Source organism: Triturus cristatus, unplaced genomic scaffold (genome assembly GCF_964204655.1).
Source record: "Triturus cristatus unplaced genomic scaffold, aTriCri1.1 SCAFFOLD_216, whole genome shotgun sequence".
NCBI lineage: Eukaryota > Metazoa > Chordata > Amphibia > Caudata > Salamandridae > Triturus > Triturus cristatus.
Genome location: NW_028187679.1, coordinates 180,193 through 199,555, shown reverse-complemented (window position 1 = coordinate 199,555; position 19,363 = coordinate 180,193). Strand labels below are relative to the sequence as shown.

At 44.5% G+C, this 19,363-nt stretch overlaps 1 protein-coding gene across 1 annotated transcript; it reads right to left on the bottom strand.

Moving 5' to 3' along the window:
• Positions 1-657: 657 nt before the first annotated feature.
• LOC146770972 (E3 ubiquitin-protein ligase TRIM69-like) lies at positions 658-13,092 on the bottom strand. Its single transcript, XM_085640384.1, has 2 exons — positions 13,002-13,092; positions 658-1,187 (listed from the first exon to the last, which is right to left on the bottom strand). Exons 1-2 carry the CDS (start codon positions 13,090-13,092, stop codon positions 658-660), a joined length of 621 nt encoding a protein of 206 aa, XP_085496510.1.
• Between the last annotated feature and the right edge of the window lie 6,271 nt (positions 13,093-19,363).

The following is a 19,363-nucleotide window of genomic DNA, read 5'->3' as shown; positions in this document are numbered from 1 at the left end:
AGGAATTTGGAAAGGTTTAGCTCTAAAGTCTGTGCAGCTGACTGTGAGAGTTCAGTTCACTAAAACGACTCCAGCAGGCTTAAGGCCTCAGCCCAGCATGAAACCAGTCTTGAAGGTGTCAAAGGCTGCGGACAGATCAAGCATAGCTAAACTACCACTACTGACAAAATGAGAAAGGGGTGTTATTTCTGAACAAAATAGAAGTTTCTTCTTACACAAAACATGAAAGCCGCTGTGGCCTGCAGGTTACAAAGTGATTTCTGCAGCAAGCACTTGACCCAATGAGCTATATTCTACCTTAAGTCTCAACGTCTAACAGAAATGAAGTGATCCATGGGCTGAATGGGCCTGACAGTATGAGTGCTGATGTGTGAGCAATGACAACAGACTTGCACTATCTGTAAACTAGCACATCATTTGTTTTAAGCATTGAAGTGGCAGAAACAAATGTCTGTTACTTTTGTATATATGTTGTAGCAACTTGTGGCATGTACCAAAACACATGAATAATTCAAATCCAGCATATTTATAAATAGAAATGACTGCCTTGAAATAGCTAAATCAGTTCTGAGCATGATTTACAGCAGCTCTTCCACTAAGGAAGTGAAATCTAGAAATGATCAAAGACACACATCTACAGGCCTGCTCCTCCACTGTTTAACTCAGCTCTATGGCTGAGGACATGTAGCTACAAACCACAGGAAAGACCTTCTCTGTGAAGGTATCAGTGTAGGTGAAGAGGTGTTCCTGGGTCTCAGCATTGAAGAAGGACACCAGCCCTCCCTCGAAGTCCAGGTACACTCCAATGTGTCTTACTGATGGAATAATTCCCGAAAGGTGGGCAGGCATGGAGTGAATTTTAGTAAAATATTCAAAGCGTGCCAAAACCCAGAAGCCAATTTCTGGATGAACTGTTGGTGCATAGGCATTCCTAGTAACAGACTGCCTGGCCACCCCCACATACCACGAGAACATATAAAATGTTTTAAGTCTACGTTTGGGCACCATCAGCTCCCAGTAATGATTCCCAGAGGTGAATCCTACAGTTCCAAAAACACAAGAAGGGTGCCGAAATCTCTCTTCATTCTTGAAAAACTTTTGTTCAACAGGAAGCCTTGTGACGCTCTTTCCATCCGCAGAGATGCTGAGTGCAGGATGAGCTGTGTCCGGATCCAGGAAGATGGATTCTGAGGAGAAAAAGACAAGGTCACTCTGATGAGCTGTCTGGAGGACCTCCTTTCTTATCAGTCTTCACACCACTGAGCCCAGCAGCTTCTTTCTGTCACCCATCTTTCCATATGTCTATCATCCCCCATTGTTCATCTGTGCATCCTCCTGTCTGTCCAGCTCTCATGTACGTCTGTCATCTATCCTTCCATCTCTCCATCATCCTCCATTGTTCATCTGTACATCCTTCTGTCTGTCCAGTTCTGAGGTCCGTCTGTCATCTATCCTTCCATCATCCCCCATTGTCCATCTGCGCATCCTCCTGTCTGTCCATCTCTCAGGTCCGTCTGTCATCCATCCTCCCATCTCCCCATCATCCCCCATTGTCCATCTGCGCATGGTCCTGTCTGTCCAGCTCTCTCGTCCTTCTTATCCCTCTCAACCCTTCTGACCCCAGGAGCTTTCTTCTGCTGTCCATCCTCTGATCTCTCCATCATCCACCATCTCCTGTCTGTCCAGCTCTCAGGCCTTTCTTTCTGATCTATCTCCACCCTTTTAAGCCCATCGACTTCCTTCTGTCAACCCTTTTACCTTGTATACACCACCCATCGTCCATCTGTGCATTCTCCTGTCTGTCCACCTCACTTATTTTTTTAAGACAGTATAAATAAACCCAAAGCATTAGAAACCTCTGAATCGAAAAATACTACCTTTTACGATGACAAGAAAACCTGGAAATGCCTTCAGACATTCTATAAGGAAGATTATCTCCAGTTCACTCTGATCATGTTTGCTATATTTTTGTTCAGAAACAAATTTTCTCACCAATGTTATCACATGACCTCTAGGTGGGTCAGACCTGAGGTAGCTCTTTATTTTCTACACTAGAAAAGATCGAGAGGAGGAGAAAAGACTGAAACAGGAGTGTCACTATGTCTAGATTCAACAGAAACACACCCTTGTAAATCCATGACTGAAAGGTATCTCTTGGTTCCTGTAGGAGTAACAAATCAAGTCAAATACTCATTGTGCTCCACACAAAACCTCCTGAACCAAAGGGCAGGGCTGCATCCAAGACAGGCTCCCAATTACAACCATCTACGCAAAAGTGACTTCTATTACATCCAATCAACAATAAGCGACAGGACTTCATGCAGACACCGGCTTCCCATTACATCCATCGAACAATAAGGTACAAGACTACATGCAGACACTGTCTTCCTATGACATCCATGCAACAATAGGGTACAGGACTACATGCAGACACTAGCTTCCTATGGCATCCATGCAACAATAGGGTACAGGACTACATGCATACACTAGCTTCCTATTACATCCATCCAACAATAAGGGACAGGGCTCCATGTAGACCCCGGCTTCTGATTGCATCTATCCAACAATAAGGTACAGGACTCAATGCGTTGAAGGTGTGCCACACAAAAGAAGCAATGCATTGAGTACGAGAGGCTGGGGTGCCAGGTCCTGTAGAGTTGTCGAGGATCCTGTCAACAAGGGCTTGCGATGCTGAGTCAGGCGTCGAGGATGCATTGCGCTTTCGAGGCAATGTGTCGGTTTTGAGGACCTACGAGGCTGTGATACAGAGTCTGTCATCGTCATTGAGGCTGACATCGACAAGAGATGTGAGGGCCTGTGTCAAGAAAGCACTGAGCAGTAGCAGTACCGATGTGAAGACAGGCTTCCAAGTGATGTTGGTCTTAGCAACGGTTCCTATCCACGTGTCAACAGTGATACATGAGATTGCTTTTTTCGAACATGATGAATACCCGAAGGCCTCTTGATGCTAGTGTCTGCTATCTGACAGCACAAGTTAGGAACTTTAGTGAGAAAGTGAAAAGCCATGTCTTTAGTTTATTTCTAAAGGTCTCTAGACTGGACGGACCTCACAAAAATTGAGGCATCTGGTTCCCGAACTGTGAAGTAGAGTAGACAAAAACTGGAGGCTCTGCAGACTCTTGGCACCACCACCTTTCAGGACCCAGACAACCGTAAATGTCTATTTGGTGCACACCCACAAAATCTTCTCTTGAGGTACTCAGAGCCCTTTGAGTTAAGAGCTTTGTGAGCTACACATAAGGCTTTGAAACCATCACTCTTTTTAATTAGAAGCTAGTGTAGTTCTTCCTAACTATGCCTTTGAACTTGGGGGATATGCTTCCAGAAGTTTCCCTGTGAAGTCCCCAGGCATCATGCCTTCACCTCCCTGGCTCTTGACTATCTACAGGGGGTATTCATTCTTTTTTGTGGAGGCAGCACATAGTCTATTGAAGTGTAAATAGGGCTGGGTCCTGCTTCCTTCTCGCATCTCGCCAGTGATGGCTCATCCAGGTACACTTAAGCTCTCCCTTGTGTGTGGCTATCCAGGATGAATACACCAGGCCCAACTGTCAGCTACACACACTCATGTGATCCAGAACAAGCTACAGGCAGTAAATGGCTACGACAGGAAAATGCAACTTTATAAAAGTGGCATTTTCAAAATTGTAATTTAAAATCTAACTTTACCAAAAGTTAGGATTTTTCATTACGATTTCAAAGACACCAAACATAAACCACTACCTGTTCCCATTTGGAAATTACAGCTTATTAAATGTAATAGGTTAACTCCAATGTTATCCTACTGGAGGGTAGGACTTGCAGCAGTGAACAATGACAGTACCTGAGTACCTTAAATCCTGATTTGCGGAGCATTGCGGGTATCCACGCTGAAGATGCGCCGGGCAGCAGAAGCAATGCATTGGATCCGAGATATGGAGAAACTCAGGTGTGATGTCTTGGCTTGTCGTTTGCATGTAGACCCCGGCTTCTGATTGCATTTATCCAACAATAAGGTACAGGACTCAATGCGTTGAAGGTGTGACACACAAAAGAAGCAATGCATTGAGTACGAGAGGCTGGGGTGCCAGGTCCTGTAGAGTTGTCGAGGATCCTGTCAACAAGGGCTTGCGATGCTGAGTCAGGCGTCGAGGATGCATTGCACTGTCGAGGCAATGTGTCGGTTTTGAGGACCTACGAGGCTGTGATACAGAGTCTGTCATCATCATTGTGGCTGACATCGACAAGAGATGTGAGGGCCTGTGTCAAGGAAGCACTGAGCAGTAGCAGTACCGATGTGAAGACAGGCTTCCAAGTGATGTTGGTCTTAGCAACGGTTCCTATCCACGTGTCAACAGTGATACATGAGATTGCTTTTTTCGAACATGATGAATACCGGAAGGCCTCTTGATGCTAGTGTCTGCTATCCGACAGCACAAGTTAGGAACTTTAGTGAGAAAGTGAAAAGCCATGTCTTTAGTTTATTTCTAAAGGTCTCTAGACTGGACGGACCTCACAAAAATTGAGGCATCTGGTTCCCGAACTGGGAAGTAGAGTAGACAAAAACTGGAGGCTCTGCAGACTCTTGGCACCACCACCTTTCAGGACCCAGACAACCGTAAATGTCTATTTGGTGCACACCCACAAAATCTTCTCTTGAGGTACTCAGACCCCTTTGAGTTAAGAGCTTTGTGAGCTACACATAAGGCTTTGAAATCAACACTCTTTTTAATTAGAAGCTAGTTTAGTTCTTCCTAACTATGCCTTTGAACTTGGGGGATAAGCTTCTAGACGTTTCCCTGTGAGGTCCCCAGGCATCATGCCTTCACCTCCCTGGCTCTTGACTATCTACAGGGGGTATTCATTCTTTTTTGTGGAGGCAGCACATAGTCTATTGAAGTGTAAATAGGGCTGGGTCCTGCTTCCTTCTCGACTCGCCAGTGATGGCTCATCCAGGTATACTTAAGCTCTCTCTTGTGTGTGGCTATCCAGGATGGATACTCCAGGCCCACTGTCAGCTACACATACTCATGCGATCCAGAACAAGCTACAGGCAGTAAATGGCTAAGACAGGAAAATGCAACTTTATAAAAGTGCCATTTTCAAAATTGTAATTTAAAATCTAACTTTACCAAAAGTTAGGATTTTTCATTACGATTTCAAAGACACCAAACATAAACCACTAACCTGTTCCCATTTGGAAATTACAGCTTATTAAATGTAATAGGTTAACTCCAATGTTATCCTACTGGAGGGTAGGACTTGCAGCAGTGAACAATGACAGTACCTGAGTACCTTAAATCCTGATTTGCGGAGCATTGCGGGTATCCACGCTGAAGATGTGCCGGGCAGCAGAAGCAATGCATTGGATCCGAGATGTGGAGAAACTCAGGTGTGATGTCTTGGCTTGTCGTTTGGATCCCAACAACAAGGGCTTGTGATGAAAAGTCAAGAATCGAGGGTGCATCGCACAATTGAGCTGATGCATCGGTTCCGAGGAGCTGCGATATGGAGTCTGGCATTCTCATTGCAGCTGCTGTTGATAAGAGATGCGATGGCCTGTACCTAGGATGCATCACGCACTAACGTTTCCAATGCATAAGACGGGCTGAGATGCAGGTCTTTGCAACGGTTCCTATCCATTTAGTTGCGGCGATGCATCGGTTCTGCTCAGGGTTGACAGTGCAGAAGAAGAGATGCCTCAGTTCTCCTAGATCCACAGAGGCTTACAGAGCACCTTAGGCCCACTTCCAAGGGTCCAGGACTGGGATGGCACCACTTGGAAAGGCAGACTCACAGAAGGCAGTGTCTAGTTGCAGGTGCAAGGGTGTTGGAAGTATGTTGTGTCCCTGAGACTTCAGATCAGGCGCCCAGCCAACCAGCCTGAGGAGTCACTATGGTTTCTGGGTTCAAGAGATGCAGGTCCAGTCCTCTCCACCCAGGCAAGAGGACAGCAGGCGGCAGGTCAGCACAGCAAGCCAGAAATCATTCAGAGCAGCATTTCAGCGGAATGGCAGTCCTTTCAGCCGTACAGCAGTCCTTCTTCCTGGCAGAGGATCCACAGGTCCAGAAGTGTATTGAAGAGTTGGTGTCTAAGGTCTAATATTTATATGCACTTGTGCCTTTGAAAGTGGGGCAGAAGCTTCCAAAGGATTCCCTTTGAAGTCCCCAGGCATCATGCTTTTACTTCCTTGGCTCATGACTATCTACAGGGGGTATGCATTATTTTGTGTGGAGGCAGGACATAGCCAATTCAAGTGTAAGTTGGGCTGGGACCAGCTCTGCCCTCCTATACAACAAGTGATGGCCCATCCAGGCACACTTAAGCTCTCTTTTGTATGTGGCAGTCTAGGAGGAATAACCAAAACCCAACTGTTAGGGACATCCAGGCTACAGAAATAAATGGCTAAGACCGGAAAATGCAAAATTTATAAAAGTTACATTTTTCAAAATTGTAATTTAAAATCTGACCTTATCATAACTTCGGAGTTTTCATTTCATTTCCAAAGACATCAAACATGATCCAGTAACCTGTTCTCATTTGCAAATACAGCTTGTCAAATGTAATAAGATAACTCCAATGTTATCCTAGGGGAGGTTAGGCCTTGCAGTAGTTGTAGGAAACTGGAGTATTATGTGGTGATGCTGAAGATGCCCAAAAGATGCTCCTTGGATTCATAATAATAAATCCTTTGCTCACTCCTGGTAGTGCGGCAGAGAGCAGTCAGGCTTTTCCAGAGGAACATGTGTTTAGCATTTTAGAGTACCAACATGGAAGATAAGTAATTGACATGGCTCAATTTATAAAAAAAAAAGACTTTTATAAGAATTTAGACATGAAAATGAACACAATTAGATGCATTGAACCTGAGTTATGGAGTTTAGAAGAAATCATAAATCAGCCCAATTCGATGCTGTAAACTTTGCCATTGCAGTCAATGGGAAAAAGGTATGTATAACATTACAATGCAATCTATCACAACGCATGCTTTTACAATGTGATTTTTACAATGCAAGCTCGGGGAAGGTGCTGGTCAGCGTTGTAATGGCTGCGTTGTAAAAGCATTGTGTTTAAATGCCTGCATTGTAATGGATTTTTTCCAGGCAAACTGTATTAGTGACAATCGGTCGCTTGCAGGTCGAGTTATGTAGAACCCACTGAGTGTTAAGGTGAGGTCCCAATACCAAGCGACTACAGTCAGTTCAATTTTACCGGGCCTCAGAAGCCTGAGTGCAGAGTTGTCCTGGCTGTCCTTAGTGCTTAAGCAAAAGCCCTGGGAGAGCAGGGTTTATACTTCAGACAGCGTGTAGAGTTCTAAGTGAAAAGAGGAAGGCAATGTGGCATTCTAGAGTGTGTATATGTCACCTGGCTATGTCATGCTGGGTTGATGCATTCTAGTGTGGAATGCATCTGAAGGAGAATGTTACCTCTTGAATACAGAAAGTCAGTTGCTGTTAGGAGTTGAAGGATGGGGTCTCTTGCATATCTCCTACAATAAAGAACCTACAAAGCTTACCTTGTTCCTGTCATCTGTTTCCTGCATCTTCATTACTTCACTGCGCTAGCGAGAAAATTTGTGCAAAAGGTCAACTGCGAGGTTACTGTTGTGGTCAGTTGAAGGTGTTGCACCGTTCCCTCGTATTGCAGTGACGAGTAAAGGGAGTGGCAAACAGACGGTTCACCAAAAAGCCTTGGTAGTGGAAAGGTAAGCAAATCAGTACTTCAGCGTCCGGAGGTCCGGGGAGAACGTAGTCACCCTCAATTTCCTGGAGGTTAGGACTATGTTTCCCACAAACCATTGGATCATGTTCTTTTGGGCAGTTCTTCTGGGGGCCCGATATCCAGCGATTGTTTGGTTCCAGGAAAGTGTTCTACCTGTGTTTACAGGGGACTTGTGCCACAAGTCTAGGGGAGTCTGGAGGTACCTTTGACTCTCAAAGGGGTCCCTCTGTCTGGAGGAGGTAGTCTTTGTTTCAGGACGAGTTGCAGTCTTGTATTTTCCCTAGTGCTAAGGCCAGAGCAGCATATCCTCCTGTCTCTTCTTTGCCTTTCATTGCAATCTTCACAGATTTGTAAGTCTCTGGTGTCAGAGATGTCCCTTAAATATTAGATTTAGAGGCGTTAGGGGTGTGGGTGCAAGTGGCCAATGGGCTACTCCACCCCTAGGGTGACCACATCCAAGGATGTATGTCACTTTTACAACCCAGGAATCCTCTATCCTGCCATTTCATAAAATGGCATAAACCTTCCTTGGCTGTACAGATCAGGAACCCTACCTAGCGGTCTGGCTAGCCTTCTGGTGGTGTACACCCTTTGACTAACTAATCTTCCCATCAGCCTGTGTGCAAATGCACCTGGGGACAGGGGGAGGGAAGATTCCTTCTTTCGGAGTCAACCTGTGTGCATATTAGAGGCAGTGCATGCTTTGAAGCTCTCCGCATTGATGGGCCACTTCACTAGCCATCCTGTCAGGAAGGGAGGCATTACCTCGATAGCAGGGATTCTGCCCAGAATGAGCACTAAGTTTGGGACCATAGAACATTGGCATGTAGGGACTGAGTCACCATAACACCTCAGTACCAATGAGCCAGTGCCTGAGTAGCTATAGTGTCCCACTTGCTCTACTAACCTTACTAGAGAAACAAGTGAATTGGCACCCCAGAACACAACCCTCTCGATCCTCTTGACCCTCTCATGGATCACGGTAACAGGATACACCCTTTCGATCTCTCACTCGTACCCAAACACAGTAAGATAAATACAAGACACAAAGGAAGTTTTCAGTGTTTATTCAAACTATTGTGTCTTAAAATGCAGTATTTGTGCCTCGATTAAAAAACAATTACATATCAGAAACACCATATAGGCCTGGGTGGTGAACTCCACTCCGTTCGCAGAGTTTGCAGAGTTTTCTACACTTCACGCTCCATGGAGCTTGAGGAGTGTAGAAAACTCACTGCTCGTGCTCACCAACGGTAAGTTCAAGAGCATGAGCTGACACTGGGGTAGAACTTCTACTCGAACGGCAGGAAGATCAGTGCGAATGGCAGTTCACACTGCACTCCGCTACTTGCAGAACTCAGTAGAGTTTTTTTAGTCACTTCGTGGAGTTTCGTGCAGCAAAACTCGTGAACTGTGCCCAGGCCTGATTAGCATGGCTATTGAACCATATGCTTGAAAAAGCCCTGTCATGATATAAGACAGAGTAACCTAATCCCCCCTTGTCCTACTTTAGCTAAATGATTATATATCAAAGATCTCTGGGATTAGTAGCGAACCCCATACCTTAGCATACACAGATGAACGTTCTACATCTCAGATGACGTAGTGATCCTATCTCTGAACTCTCGCTCCATGAGTGTTTTCTTACTCTGTTATATGACAAGACATATATGCTCATAAACAGTAGCTGCACTCTCATGCTATGTGATGGTGCTGGTGCCTGACCTGAGAGAATAACAAGGGGCATTGTTGTTTGACCTTGTCTAGGATGTTCTAAATATCAGGAAAAGAACAGAACATGAAGACATAGCAGGTTCCATGTGAAAGTAGAGTCTGGCACAAAGCAAGTGTGTTTACACAGTAACATGTGCAAGTGAAAATGCGGCCTACAACATGCACATTTAGGCTAACATAGGGAAAACTACAATGGGCCACGCAGGAAACACATGACACCTCCTTCCCAACCAGGCCTTTTTTTCTGACTCCTGGGAGCATTCACACTACCAGGCAGGAGCTCAGATTCCTGTATGGCAGCTGCAGACTGCCAGCCAGAGCACAAGAAAGGTAGCTGCAAATGGGTGGGCAACTTCTAAAGTAGTAACCTGGGTGCAAGCCACATACGTCCTGACAGTAAAATCATGTCAGGTGTGAGGAGGCATGTTATTTGATACCACACATGACCCTATTTGACTGTACCATAATGGAGCTGGCGACCTCCAGTGTGCCCGGACACCAGGTCATGTTATCCTATCTACTGCTGATCACTTTATTTAATGGAAAGGACTACAATAGGGACATATAAACTTGCATTTATGTGTCCACACCTTTACTAGACTGCACCCTGCAGCCTGGGCTTTTGAGACCTACCTTAGGTGACTGACATATATTAAAGACAGTGTTTTGACCTTGACACTCATGGTGGGAGCAAAATCAAGTTGGAGCAATTTGCACTGTTCCTGCAGTCTGCAATGACAGGCCTGGTACATCTGTTAACCTGGGTCAATCAGCGTGGCACATATAGTGTTCAGGCCCTGGTGACCCCTTCAGCACCTGTGCCCTGGGTACCCTTGTTACCCGTGGTAAAACATTTCTAGGGACTTATTAGGGGATTAAAGTCCTTGCCTACTGGGAGTACCAAGTTGCTACTTCATGTTTAGGGAGAGAGCACTGGCCCTGGGGCCTGGGCAGCAGGTTCCAGTGCTCTCTCAGAGTCATAACCATCAGCATTGGGGCAAAACGTGTGGGAGTGAAGACACAAAAGGGAACGTTCCTACATAACCCCCACCAGACGAAAGGTGATGAGCAACTAACCTATTCACTGGTAATTCATATCTTCTAAGTATAAAAACCTGGAAAGGCCATCTGCATTGGCATGGCCAGTCCCAGGGCTGTGTTCCACTGTAAAGCCCATACGGTGTTGGAAAATGGGCCACCTCAACAATTTTGGGTTCTCTATTCTCATCTGCATCAGCCATCTAAGAGGCATATGGATAGTTTGAACGTTGAAGTAAGTCCCATACAGGTAGGGTCTCAGCTTCTTCAGAGATGAGACAACAACAAAGGCTTCCCTCTCAATCGCATTCCAACGCTGTTTTTTAGCGAGAAGTCACCTGCTGATATTGCCAACTGGTTGAACCTGGCCCTCATAATTTCTTTGTGACCACACTGCCCTAATTTCATGTGCAGAAGGGTCTGTTTGGACAATGAACTCCTTTCCATAGTCGGGTGCCTTCAGGACAAGCGCTGACCACATAGCCTCTTTCAGGGTGTCAAAGGCCTATTGGCATCCTGATTAACCCTGGGCAATTAACTTCGCTCTGCTAGCAGAGTTTGCGGAGATTTGTTAACTACGCATTCCATTAAAAACACGGAATTCAGGCAAAAACTCCATTTCTCCACGTATCGGAGTCAGCTACTAAACTGCACCCACAAATGCTTTGATAAAGCACCTTTACATGCTAAAAAGCATATAACCAATTCGCAAAAGTGAACTTTGAGAATAAAAAATATCAGGCAATGAGAGAGGTGATGTTTTTGGGGTCCCCCCTAACCTAGGGGGAGGACCAAGCAGATGCCTGGAACACAAAGAGCACATCATGCTGAATGATACAGTGGTGGTCCCATCCTCTTAGGACCACCCCAAGCACAGTTATGGGCAAAAATATAATCCCATCAAAGGCCCTGCAAAGCATTATGGGACGAGATTCGCAGTGGGTTGTGAATATTATAGTATCCAATATCAAAACATTCCTCAAGGGGCAGCAGCTCTCAGGCTGAGCTGAGAGCTAATACTATCAATTCTACAAAGAGCTGCAGTTCAACTAGTCGTTGCTAGGTGTCCCTCAAGTCAAACGCTTTTGCATTCGACTCATGAGGGACACCTAGTAACGACTAGTGGAACTGCAGCTTCATGAAAGGGTTTCAATTCTTTTGCATTTGACTCGTGAGGGACACCTAGCAACGACTAGTTGAACTGCAACTCTTCGTAGAATTATTTTGATATTGGATACTAAAATATTCACTGCCCACTGCTGATCTTGTCCCATAATGCTTTGCAGGGCCTTTGGTTGGGATTGTATGTTTGCCCATAACTGTGCTTGGGGTGGTCCTAGGAGGATGGGACCACCACCGAATCGTTCAGCAAGATGTGCTCTTTGTTTTCAAAGCATCTGCTTGGTTCTCTCCCTAGGTTAGGGAGGATCCCAAAATCATCACCTCTCTCACTGCTTGCTAAATTTTCATTATCACTTTTGTGAAATGACTATATGCATTTTAGTATTTAAAGACAGAGATGCGTGTTATTTTACCAAAAGTATATGAGGTCTCTGTTTTATTATTTAGGAGTCAGACGGAGTGAAGTTGCGTAATTCACTTTTTGTTCAACTTTGTGGAATTCCGTGTAGTAGTACTTTGCCAACTATGCCCACCCTTAATACTAATGCACTTCTTATGCTGATTTTTGGAGGCAGGTTGAGTGAATGGTGCCATACTCCTCCACAAACTTCCGTTGGTAGTGTACCCAGTCAAGCCAAAGAAAGCCCAGACTTGGGACTTTGTCTTGAGAGCCTCTCTCTCCAGAATGGTATGAATCTTGATTGGAGACGTTGCATTTGTCCTCTACCTACAAGGTAGCCTAGGAGGGGTCATTGAGATCATCAGTTTCCTGGGATGGGTTGTGCATCTGGTTTAGTCACTGGATTCAACCCCCTAAAATCCACACAAAACTTCATCTCTGGTTCTCCACCCTTTGAGTGATGTTTGGGGAACAGTGCTACTGGGCTAGTCTAGGGTCTGTCAGAAGGTTCTATCATCCCCAGCTCTATCATCTTGCTTAGTTCAGCTTTGATGCAACTCTTGGCATGGTCAGACAGTCTCTATATCATATGTGTGGCAGGGAGACGGCAGGGAGACAGACACCAGTGTCCACATCATGTACACACCATGCTGTCTGACCAGGGGTCAAGGAGAAGAGCTCAGGAAACTACTTTATTACTTGCCTACAGTCAGTCTGCTTTTGGTCAGTAAGGGAGTCTGACAAGAAAACACCCTCCACTGAGCCATCTTCCGGGTTGTTTGATAGTAAGTCACGGAGAGGCTCAGTTTCCAACTCCTGACCACCATTAGTGACCATCAGCATGGTAATGTCAGCCATGTCTTTGGGTACCTTAGTCTACCAAGAAGGTGACTTCACCTTTCTTCTACAAAATAGAGTAGCACCTAGGCTACTTGTCCTAGAGGGCTCTAGGAGCCACAGGGTCCAACATCCACACCAACTGACCTTCTTCATTATCAACCAGTGCTGATGGTTCGTCATACCTGAGCTTGAGAAGCTCCTGAGTGACCTTCAGATGTTTGCGTGCCCTCTTCATGTATTCAACCATAAGTGAACGCAGGCCAAGTATATAGTCCACAATTTCTTACAAGGGCTCTTTGTGATACTCCTCCCAGCATTCCTTAACTAGACTCAATGGACCTCTTACAGGATGGACAAACAGAAGTTTGGCATTCCTGGCCAGCTGGAGGAAGATCCTTCTCCTACCTTGTTGCGAAGACCTTTAACTCCCTGCCTCTACATCTCGGGCAATCACCATTGAGGAAGGACTTCAGTGCCTGGCTCTTTGACTGAACCACAGATCTCCCCACCCCCTTTCCCCTTCTTGCTCCACAGAGCCTTGAGACCCTAATGGGTGAGTAGTTGCACTCTATTAGAAACCTGATTGATTGATTGCGTGATGATTGATTGATTGATTGATTGAATAAAGTTCAAAGGGGCTAAATCCAGCTGCCTTCTGTGGCACCTCTTTGTAGCCAAATAAGAGACAGGGTAACAGGACATCCCATTTCCTTCTGAGAATTTCAGGAGTCCCATTATCATGCCCTTTAATGTTTTGTTGAACCTTCCAAATAAACCATTTGCTTGGGGGCGATAGGATGTGTTGAACTTATACATCACACTACATTCATTCCATATAGCCTTTGGGTATGCAGACATCAAGTTTGGTCATCTATCTGAAACTACCTCTTTAGGAAACCCCATTGTGGTAAAAATATCAAGTAAGGCATTTGATGTTGCAGAGTCAGGGGCAGTCTTGAGGGGAATAGTCTCTGGGTACCTAGTCTCATGGTCCACTACCACGAGAATTAATCTGTTCCCATATGCAGTTGGAGAGCCAAAGGGGCCAGCAATGTCCAACCGTACCCTCTCAAAGGGAGCCCCAACCACTAGAAATGGTAATAAGGGAGCCTTTGGTTGTCCCCCTGTATTGTCTTTGGCTTGACACAACTCCTTCACTTTTTCACACATCTGGGGCCAATACAAATTGGCAACAAACCAGTCCCAGGTTTTTGTTTGCCCCAGATGTCCATCTACAGGGATGTTATGAGCTAAGGTCAGAATAAAGTCTCTGTACACTTGGGGGACTAACATTCTCCTGGCTGCCCCTGGTTTGGGGTCCCTGGTGGCAGTGTAGATAAACTTATCTTCACAGTACATCCCGTGGGTGCAACTGACATCTACTTTTCCTTGCCTTGCAGCTTGCTGCCTAGGGCCTTCAAGAGCAGGGCTACACTTTTGCCCTTAGCATAGGTCCTCTCTGAACTGTCCCCTGCACTAAGAAGCTCTGCCAGGTTATGCCAGGCTCCTTCAGCTTCAGTTCCCTTCTCAGTCACCAGGGCATCTACCTCAGGTGAACTCTCCACCTGGTCCTGTGACCTCTTTGAAGCCGCCTTAGCAGACTTCTTGCCATTTCTCTTGTTCTGGGTCCCTAGGGTCACTGTTGCAGGACCTAAGTTTCCATGACTTCCCTGACGTGCTGCCCATGCTCCGGGAGACTCAGCATTTCTGCATGCACCTTCCTTTCGAATTCTGTCCATGCAGAAGTCTCAAGATCATTTCCCAACAGACACTCCACTGGGATGTCAGGGGACACAACTACCTTCTTTGAAGCAGTAATCCCTCTCCACTCTACGCTTACCAAGGTAATTGAATGGAGCTAAGTCTCTTTGTCAGCACTGGTCACCTGGTGACTAACACCAGGTATCATGTGGTCCGGGGAAACCAGTTTGGATTCCACCATAATGACACTGGCACCTGTATCCTTCGGATCTTCTACTTCAGTCCCATTGACCTTTGGCCTTTTCTATACTTCTTCAGGCTTGGAGGTAAGACAGCCAGGGCTTCAACCCCCCATGAAAACTAAAGTAGCTTCAGTACATCCTCTGGACTCTCCAGAGTACACTTCCATCCCCACACCTATGCTAGCAAATTCTTTGGATTGTCCACCACGGGGTGCTTTTGGGAGCATGCTGGATCTCCTCTCTTTTGCCCTGACTGGTGACAGTCAAAGCATGTTCCAGATGCCTTTGTAGGATATAAATTCTTACCTTGGTAATCCCTACTGATGGAGCAAGGACACGTAGAAAAAAGACTTGCTCATAAGCAATCCACCCATTTAACTCACTAACATGTTATTAATTACTTTTTGTGTAAAACTAATGTGCACCACATGAACACGTGGGCTAGTGACTCTTACCTATGAGTTTGCTAACACTAATAACTCGAACGAAGGACAAAACAGCTTTTAATGAGGAAATCTTTACCGCGCATGCATCAACTGCATCTATGCAACGTGACGAAATAATGCTTGGAGAGAAATTCTTGAGCATGATCAGAAGGCACTAAAATGGAGCCTTAAAGACTCGCGTGCAAGGCACCTGCTTAGCTGAAGCAAAAACAAGATATTTTACTGATGCTAATGTGGGGAAAGTATTAATAAATAAAGGGGAATAGAGTATAGATGGGTGGTATATAGTAAAACCATTTATTTTTTAATGTAACACTTGTTTTTCTGACTTTATCACTAGTGCGCATTTGGGCCTCTCGTGCATAACTGAAATAGGCTGAGCCATGTGATGACTGCGCATGACTACTGAGAGTGAACCCGGAAGGATGACACAGAGTTTGAATAACAGTCAAGGTCGTAAAGTGTCCCAGCCTGAGAAAGGACGGTGAAAAGTTCAACCGAATGGACCTACATGTTAGATTTTTACCAAATGTTGCAGATGAAATGTGAATGCGGGTGGGAAAATAAAGCATGAATAACAATTAAGGGGATGGGTTTGTGAACAATTGTCTAATGGAATAAAGTGATATGTAAGCATGGTGTGATGATCGTCCCCCCGTTCCTGACCAATTAGATTTCGAATTATTACGATATTGAAACTTTAGTGGGTGGTACATGAAGAACAAAAGGTATAATTGAGATAGCTTTAGTTAGTTAGTGAGCACAAGAGATGAAGATATGCTGAGCACGAGATGCTGTTTGTGAGCGGGAGATGCTGTTGCTGGGAGAGACGCTGTGAGATACTGATGAAGAAGACGAATGCAGAACCTTCTATCCTAATTTAATTGGGATAGATAAGAAGTTTGCAGAAGAACCTCGAGAAGGAAGAGAGTGCCAGAGAGGGGTGCTACGCAACCGTCTCTATTAGAGAGGTCATCTATCCTGTCCTAAATCCTGTCCTGAAGTCTTTGTCTCCTGATCCTTCCCGGGGGACCCTTACCAGCCCTTTGGCCAGGGGGTTGGTCTTCACCCCATTCTTGGTAATTATATTTTCACGTTATTTGCAGATGCTATTTTCTCTCTGTCCTCTCCCTTTCTGTGCATTTATCGTTGTGTGAGTCCAAAGTATGAGTCTGATGATTAATTCATTGAAATATTGTCTCCTAAGAATGATGGTGACTGCACTGTGTATTTGAGATGGTTCACATGAATTTACTTTAGATAAAGGTTTTAAAATGTCCCAAGTCAGTGATTATTTAGTTTAAATGAATAAGATAGATGCAGTGGTAATTTTCACCATCAACTAGTTCAACTAATGGTCCATCGACCAGAGGAAAGAACTTTTTGATCAGTGAAAGGTTAGTTAGGAATAAGGAATAGCTAATTATAAATTGTGAAAATCATAAACTTTGACTCCAGCGGTTTACTCAATTGTAAGTGTGTTTATGGGCCCCGGTGAGTATATGGTATTGGAGTACCTGTTGTTGGTACGCCGCTGGATCACTACCATTAGACAGGGGAGAGTTCTGGGGGCATTCGCCTGAGACGAATGTTGGGGGCCATTAGAAACCCCTTCTTTTTATCGTTGTTGTTTCTCGCCCCCTTCCCCTGCTGGTAGGTCTGAGCACCCTTATTGTGGTCACTCCCACCATAGGTATCTTTACACCCTGGTTCTACCCCACCTGTCAGCTGCCTTCCCTAGCTCTCTGGGAGAATACAACTTAGAATCCACCAAATGTTGATACAATTTCTCTTCGGTACAATTAGACAAAATGTGCTTGTTAGACCTGGAATCCTTGGCATGGTTTCCCCTAACTGTCTGCCTTCAGAGCTCCTGTTTTTGCTGCTGACTTCATTTTTGCTGGAGTTAGGACTCTGTGCACTTTACCACTGCTAACCAGTGCTAAATTGCTTAAGTTCTTTCCCTACAGCATGGTACCATTATCATATACACAATTGGCATATTTAATTTACCTATAAGTCCCCAGTAAAGTGCACTACATGTGCCCAGGGCTTGTAAAATAAATGCTACCAGTTGGCCTGCAGCACTGATTATACTACCCACTACAGCAGCCCTTCAAACATGTCTTAGGCCTGCCATTGCAGAGCCTGTGTGTGCAGTCTAAACTGGCATGCTGACCTTGCAGGATAACCCCCTGCCCAGGCCAAAACGTTCCTTTTTATTACATATAATTCACCCATAGGGTAAGTTCGGGAAAGCCCCATTGGCAGAGTGCAGTGTATTTAAAAAGCTGGACAGATAGTTTTAAGTTTTAGAAGTTCTGAACACTTAAACTTATTTTCACTGCGGCATGGCCTTTCTCTCCCACAGGTTGACATTAGGATTGCCTTATTTCATTTTACAAGTGTTATTTCTAATTGAGAAGAGATAAGACCCCAAAGTCTGGTGTCTCTTTTTTTAAAGATTTTTATAGCACAAACCTGACCCTAAGGTATTCGAGTGATTTACATGAGCACCAGTTACGTTACACAAGGACACATTCATTTTTGGTAAGCACAGGGATATTAATTGTTTTGCCCAGAATCACAGGATGTTGAGCCGAGACTACACCTGGTTCCCCAACTCCAAAGTTGGTAGCTCAGGCTGTTATGCTACATTGTCTCTTGAATCACAATTTAAAATCACAACTTATGGTAAAGTTGCATTATAAATTTCAATTCTGAAAATGCCACTTTTAGAAAGTTGTCATAAATATAGGGATTGGCCCAAACCAGCTAGAAAGGGCCTAACAAGATTCAAAAACAAAAATAAACTAACCGTCACTTTTTAATTGCTGTTAACGTTTTCTAACAGAGTAGGACCATTCAACAAATCATATGGTCTGAAACATAAATTTACTTGTTCATTTAGTTTTTGTCAAGAATATAACTTGTCAGGACAAGGGTAAAGCCTTATATTTCCCGACATTAAACATACACTATAGTTCACATATCAAACATGAAAACATGACAGTTGTACAAAAAACATGATTTACAAACATTGGGCCAGTCCTGTTATTCTAAACGAGCAGCACCCTTGGAGCTGATTTTACAAATAAATTCCTCATGAAGATCACGGTGCTGCTAAACCACAAGGGAATATTACTGAGCCTAGTAGGTAGTAGACATTTGATACAGTTTCCTACGATAGACAAAATTATCCCAATATCCAATTTTCCTTTAAAAAAATTAAAAGCAGTATAACCTTCCTTGATGTGGAAGTAAAACTGAACCATTATTCACTAATACCGACTTCAGACAAGAAACCGACAGACAAAAATACTATTCTGCACTACAGGAGTTCCCACCCCAGGAACCTTAAAGACAACTATTAAGGACCAGAAGGAATTGGTTCCGTAAAGAAGACTTTGCAATACACACCAATGCCTTTTTCGACCAGTTGAGAGACCAAGGTTACCCTAAAGAATTATTGAAATACACAATGAAACGCGCATGGTGCACTCCAAGGGAATGTTTACAGATGAAAAGAACTGGCACCTCATGTGGAATCTGGAATACCAACTACAACCACCATTGTTTGCCGTGAAGAAGAATACCAGCATTGGTCAGCACATTGTACGGGCTGAGACTGCTTCCTCCACGAAAAAACAACAGAACCTGCGGTCACAATGGAACCTTAAACCCAGCGTAGGCCATCATAAATGTGGAAACTGTTCGGTGTGCGACACAGCAGTAGAAGGAACGGAATTTTCACACTACAATTTAAAATGGTCCCGGAAACATTTCTCTAATTGCAAAACCAAAAACTTGGTTTATGCCATAATCTGCCCTCGTGACAAAATTTATATGGGCGAGACAAATCAAAAGATTAAACAACGGATTGTACAACACCGCTGCAGAATCAAAAACTAAGTAATGACTGCCCCAATTGTGAACCATTTTACTGAAAAAATCACAGTGAGAAAGATTTCAAATGAACTGTCCTATGCGTCATCAAATCGAACCCCAGAAAAGGTGACACAGAAGCAATGCTATTGCAAAAAGAAGCTTATTTAATAGCAAGATTCAATAGTACCGTTAACGGCCTGAATGAGATTGCAGAAGTAGGCAGAACCTA

Excerpts from the sequence above, each read along its gene's own strand:
- LOC146770972 (XM_085640384.1), bottom strand. The coding sequence starts at position 13,092 with ATGAAGAGGGCACGCAAACATCTGAAGGTCACTCAGGAGCTTCTCAAG. Across the intron at positions 1,188-13,001 it reads ACTGGTTGATAATGAAGAAG|AATCCATCTTCCTGGATCCG; the intron begins GTCAGTTGGTGT and ends TTTTCTCCTCAG.